At 40.2% G+C, this 6,362-nt stretch overlaps 1 protein-coding gene across 1 annotated transcript; it reads left to right on the top strand.

The window, feature by feature from the left end:
• Window positions 1-2,959: 2,959 nt before the first annotated feature.
• On the top strand, window positions 2,960-5,381 carry LOC126619788 (uncharacterized). The gene has a single exon (XM_050288201.1). The coding sequence runs from the start codon at window positions 3,154-3,156 to the stop codon at window positions 5,020-5,022; it is 1,869 nt and encodes a 622-aa protein (XP_050144158.1). The 5' UTR covers window positions 2,960-3,153; the 3' UTR covers window positions 5,023-5,381.
• The last annotated feature ends 981 nt before the right edge of the window (window positions 5,382-6,362 follow it).

Genomic DNA, 6,362 nt, shown 5'->3' with positions numbered 1-6,362 from the left:
AACAGGATGATGACGATGCTGTTACAATGTAAATTGCTTTTACTGGTATGGTTTATCTCATTTAAGTTATAATGGTACCGCAACTTTAATTTAATTCGAGCGATGCTCTCTCAATTAAAATATGTTACTATTTGTCCCTTAATTCACCAAAACGTATAACTATTGTTCTTTTTGTCAACTCCGTCAGAACTTCCGTCAAAATGAGCCATGTTTGAAGAACATTACTAAAATTGGGTTAAAGTTGAGGAACTATTGTTTCAATTGGGCTAAAGTTGAGGGATCATTTCTCCTATTAAGGTTAAAGTTGAGAGACCATTGTTATAATTTCCTCATTTAGTTTTTCATATTGCCCTTTAATTTAGCCTTATGTGCATGACACCTAACTCATTTTGAGGTAATAATTCTCAACATATGAACATTTAGCCTCCAAATTTAAATTCCGATAAATAATAAAAAGGGATGTGATATCCACACACTTCATTTTACTTCTCACACACCCTTCTAATTTTCGGTCGTCGGATAGGATGAATTGAAGAAGATCAACGGATATAAATTAACAAGGGTGTGTGAGAAGTAATTTGGGGTGTGTGGATAGCACACCCCTAATAAAAAATAACACAACCAACCCATTCTTGTCAACGACTTTCACCACAACTCCTTTTTATCTTCATCATTGACCAATTAGGTTTTCTAATACGATCGTTTGGCATCATGAAAATTTGGAAATGAAAATAAATAGTGGTAGCAGGTAGGAAGAAATTGAATGAGTCAGGTGAATTTTTGTGGATTTTAATAAATACATGTCATTTAGTACTATGGTCTAGTGGATTCTTTCCTCTGACTGTATACAAGGTGTATTTTAGCATGTATTGGTTCTCATACGTTATTTACCCTTTGGTTGTATTTGTAGGCACTTTTTACTGAATCTTTGTTTGATAAATTATTTCATGTACCAAATTTATCTTCAAATTTCAAAGTGAATTTCATGGATTGAATGCATCTAAGTCAGAAGTTGATGTGATAGTAAATTAATATATATCACTCCCTGCAAAACTCCAAAATCAGAAAATTGGAAAAATAAAATTTGATAACATTATACCTAAAGAAACCCCAAATTTCCAGTCAAAGGGAAATTAATACAATCTCTGCAAAAAAAAATCAGGAGACAAAAACTCAAATCCCAAAAAAAAAAATCAGTAAATTAATCATATAAATTGTGATTTGGAAGAAAATTTAGGAGGGTAAGTCTGAAACGCACTAAGAGGCAAGCCTTGTATTTTTGCAATCCTTGTCCCATTGGCCCCTCACAAACTTCTCCGAGTACGATCCTACCTTTAACTTGATTCGAAGGAAGGGCATTGAATGTTGACCCAACAAAATTTGCAAGTTATGAAGTCGCGTAACAAATTTCACCTCAAAAGTTAAAAGGCACCAAGGTAAATAAGGAAAATTCAAACTAGTAACCACAGCAACCTGAGAATTGTATTTTAGTTTAGAGAACAGTCATACATTTTCTAGCAGCCATCTCTAGTCTACCGAAAATATCGAATTTGACTGAAGCAATCATCAACACACAATTTTCAGTAGAATTAAACCAGTTTAACTCTTTGGATCATCACCAATTCCATTGTTCACTGGATCCTCCTTGTCAAAATTTGATTGAGGAAGGTGTATGCTGCACCGAGAGAGCTTCTTTGGACTGCTAGATGTCCTCTTGTTCAATGAGCTGGTATACATCTCGAATGTGTGAGTATCCATAATAAAAACTGCACATGGTATCCAATAAAAAAGGTCTTTTGCAAGATATCATTCGAGTTGCATTGCGAGGATAAGTTAATGACAAGAATGGCATTGTAATTGCATGACTTTCAAGTTTAGAAGGGTCTGTTCGGTCCCAACTCAATCTCCACCCCTCCAAAACCAAATTGAATTCCATGGCTGTCTATCGATACCAATCGTTTTTCCCGTCTTCACTAAAGGCGCTCCGAGATGTAATCAAAACACAAAATGATTACCTTCCCCTGAAGAGAGAGGTGACAAGCCTCGAAAGTAATAACCAAAATGTTGACTTTGAAAAGCTCGAAAACTTCCACGTGAAGGAGGCGGCTTTTCTAAGAGACTTACAGGAGCTCCGAAGCCATAGGAGAGTTGGTGTGGAAGATCTCCAAGATGCAGAAGCCCTCTGCAACCTTGCCTCTTCTGAGGAGCATGGTTGGAATGTGGAAATCCTAATAAATGATGATAACTCAGGTAATTTCAAAAGGGAAGTACACGCAGGCACGAGGGTGGTAATTTCAAAAGGGAAGTACACGATGCAGGCACGAGGGTGGGGATAGAGGTCACTCCAGAAAAGAACAAAGTGCTCAAGCAGCATTAGGTCACTCCAGAGAAGAGAAAGAAGAGGGCTGAAGGAAAGGAAGAAGTGCTGCTTGAGTAAGAGTGCTATTTTAAATATTTAAAATTAGGTGAACGTGGACGCACGTAAAAACGTTTATGTTATTTGCTTTCTATATATATATATATATATATGAATTAATATATAATAGATTGGTTTAATGAATGCGTTTAGTTTAACAAGCGTGGAACCATGGCAGCATGAGTTGCGCGACAATTCTAAACCAAAGAAATTAGGAATGGCACATTGCTCAGCTCCAATAAATTGAACAAACAATCTTAATTACGTATTGAGCTAAAGATATTTATCAACCCAGCTGAGGTGAGGGATCAAAAATTATCACACACTCTTTTAACGTTATTTATAAATGAAATGGTTTTGTAAAACGAAACAGAAAATTACAAACAAACAAATAGGAAAACTATTCTTCTGAACCGAACAATCATTTACTTTTTCTAAAATAAAAAATTCTTATTTAGAAGGATCAATAAGGCTTTGTTGTTGTAATTTTTGTTAAAAAGTGATAGACGGTTGCAGTCCTAATTCTATTAAAACTGTGATTTTTATAAATCCTAATAGATTATTAATCGTATTACTTGGAAAACAAGGATAAATAATCATGAGAATTACATGACACGCACAACTCCCGGACCCAATTTATATCCTCATATCTTCTTCTCCAACAAATAAAGATCCACAATTCCTACTCCAACCGCCACCCAACAGAGAGGGACATAATTTGAATTTGAGATTTAGAGATGAAGAATCTGGCCAGGGTTCTGAAATTAGCAACACCAGGCAGCATTGTTTCTTTTCCTGCACTGACAAGGGTGGTTGGTGTCGCTCCTCCTCCGCAATTCCACCTCGCAACAAGATTCATAGCGTCCAAGGTGGCCGACGCCGCCGCTAAGCCTCAGATTATGGCTTCCTCCTACTCCTCCTCCTCCTTCTACAGCGACCCGTGCCTCGATATCTTTTTCAAGGTGCGACCACCACCAGCATCTGCCGCCCGTACTTCCCACACTGACACTGCCCTCATCAACTCTCTCGAGCAACGGCTCCCACTCGCCTGGTCCCACAACCCCCTCACCACCCTCAAGCTTATCTTCAACCTCTCCACAAATCACTTCTATCCGGAAGCCTCGTCCGCGGCCATGTCTTGGCTCCACCGCAACCACCCCAGAACTCTGGCGCATAACCTTGACTCTTTCGGGGGATTATACGCCATTGTCAAGATTCTCTACAGCCTTCTCCTTCCGCAGGACCAGCAGGAGACTGAGGTGGAGGAGATGGAGGAGAAACACCGCCAGAGATACAACCGCGATCCGCATTACAAGTCCTTGCACGACCGCGCTATGGATATTTTCGTGGAGCGGCTCAAGTCCGATATTCAAAAGATGCAGCAGAACAAGCTGGAACTCAAGCCTTCTGATTATTTAACTGATGACGACGATCATGACGAGGATGATTCTCGGGAACATGATTCTGTTATACGTCCTATTGATGCTGATGCTTTTGCTGATCTCTACGTCTCCGAGGCCGCAGACTGTTTCCTCACCACATTCCCCTCCGACGCCCATGCCATCCGTGCCATTGCGCTTCGCGAAAGCACTGCCAGGCGGCTCTTCCCTTTGGTGTCGCAATCGCAACAACCAGATCAATCATCAAAGGAGGATGATCAGTGGGAGCGGCTGAGGAAGGAGTTCTTGGCGCCCTTGCAGAAGTACTACAAGCGTCAGGGCAGGTTCAACCCGAGACGGTGGGGTGTGGATATTAAATATTTGGAGCAGGTGAAAGCCTCAGCAGCATCAGCTAGCAAAGGCAATTTAAGCTGCGTCATAGAGCCCGATGCTTTGCTTCCACATTTTATCATACGATATTTGCAAGATGCGAATGTTGGGGAGGCGGCTGAGCTTCAGTGGAATGCATTGCTGCGCAAGCACAAGGAGGGTGGCAAATTCAGAAACTGCTTGGCTGTATGTAACATGGACAGAATTATGGGCGGGGCAAGGGAATTGATTGCGAGTTTGGGACTTTTTGTGAGTGAACTGAATGAAGAGCCGGCCTGGAAAGGAAAGCTGATCAGTTCCGCTCCTCTTCCAGCTGCTGCCGGGGACGACCACGCTCTGTTATTTCATTTTCGTCTTCCTCATCTGTATTCAGTACCCCGCAACGATGGCCTAAGGTCCAAATTATCTTTTTTGAAGGGAATGGACGGCTGCCTGGTAGTTCATTTGCAAAAGGTGTTTGATTTGATTCTCCAAGTGACTGTCAATGAGAATTTGAAGCCAGATCAGATGATCCAGAAGCTCTTTATCTTCGACGACTACATGGGCCCTGATTTTTTTGATGGCGCGGCCTGGGAGACTCAGTACGAGGCCATAAGGACCATGTTTAAGGACAAAGGGTATGGGGATGATGCGGTGCCTCACATTCTGTTTTGGGATATTTGGTGCCGGGAATTGCCTTCAATCGCTTTGCCTCGTCCAGGGGTGACGCTATTGCGTGGCAAGTCTAATAATTTGGTCAGGTCATTCTTGGAGAATGGTGGGGATATTGGCCTGCACCATGTCATGGAAGCAGCCTTCTCGGACGAACAGTTTCAAGCTCTTGCTGTTGTGGACTGATTTGCTCACTTGCTCATCGTGGACTCCGTTGGCAACTTGGCATTGTCATTGGGTTGATGCTCTATATTCCGTTCGCATTCATCATCTCTTACTTGACATAATTTCCTGATCTCTCCCTCTTAGTTGTTTCTTTGCTTGCTAGCTACCAGCATTTTCTGCTCCGAATTTGAAAAATATTTGGTATATTATGTATTTGGGTATCCCCTAAATTATAATATATGGATGATTGAGTATTATGAATTCATTTACTGAAATTAAGCTTATTCAGTTTTTAATTTTACGTATAATCTTTTAGTTAGGGATGTTATTCCTTTCTTTGTTACAAGTTTGGACCAAATTAATTAAGGAAGCCTTTGCCATTTGTTATTCAGTTTTTAATTAAGCTCATTCATTCAGAGGAAACGAAGCCATTGCCATGTGTTTCGTATAGCTTCCCTTCGATCTTCAAACGGAATGGGAATTAGATGTACCTACAAAAGGGTCTAAATCACTTGAGAATGTGGAAGCATCACAACTTTTCTGGTTAAATACATCACGAGATGCTTTCCCATATTTTCCGCATGCAGTTCTAGCTAGAAGTATTACAAGAGAAAGAGATAGAAATGGACAGAAAAAAAGAATGAGATTGTTCCCTGAGAGTGCTCTTGCTACGGTTAAGCGATCTTCGGATAATTCTATATATTGCTCAGCTGCATTGGGATTTAGAATACGAGTTTGTTGTGTTTGTGAACTTGTGCTCAACTCCCGAGTTGGTTCATCGTGTTTTTTCTTTCTGGTACTTACTGTCATATCAGCACGATTAGCTACAAGTTAGTTAATCACCTACTTATTTTTTGCCATCGCAAATCTGCAATTCAAAGGGACTTTTGCCAAGGAGGGTATCTGCATCTCAAATTAAGAGCAACTCCACCCATGGAGCCTTCCCCCTGGCAATCCACTATTGAATCCACCCTTTTGAACAGTAACTGCCTCAAATGAATAGTAACTACCATTAATGAACAGTAATTGTCATTTGCATCTCCACCCTTGGAGCCCTCCCCCCAGGCAATAGGCAATAAAATATTAGTTTTTTTGTTTGTTTAAATAATACAAAATAAAATTATTTGTAATTTCGGATAAGATTTTTTAAATCGTTCTCGTTGCGCCACGTGTCATTTTATAAAAACAAACAAATATTTAGCGATGGATTTCGATAAGATTTTTATCCAATGTCATCGTGCCACGTGTCGTTATTTTTTGAAAATCTTTGACGATAGATTTTGATCAGATTTTAACTCGTTCAAAATTGCGCCACGTGTCATTATCCGAAAAGATAATTATTGGAGATCGATTTCGATAAG

The sequence above is a fragment of the Malus sylvestris genome, chromosome 4 (assembly GCF_916048215.2).
Source record: "Malus sylvestris chromosome 4, drMalSylv7.2, whole genome shotgun sequence".
NCBI classification, from domain to species: Eukaryota; Viridiplantae; Streptophyta; class Magnoliopsida; order Rosales; family Rosaceae; genus Malus; species Malus sylvestris.
This window is presented reverse-complemented; position numbering and strand designations above follow the sequence as displayed.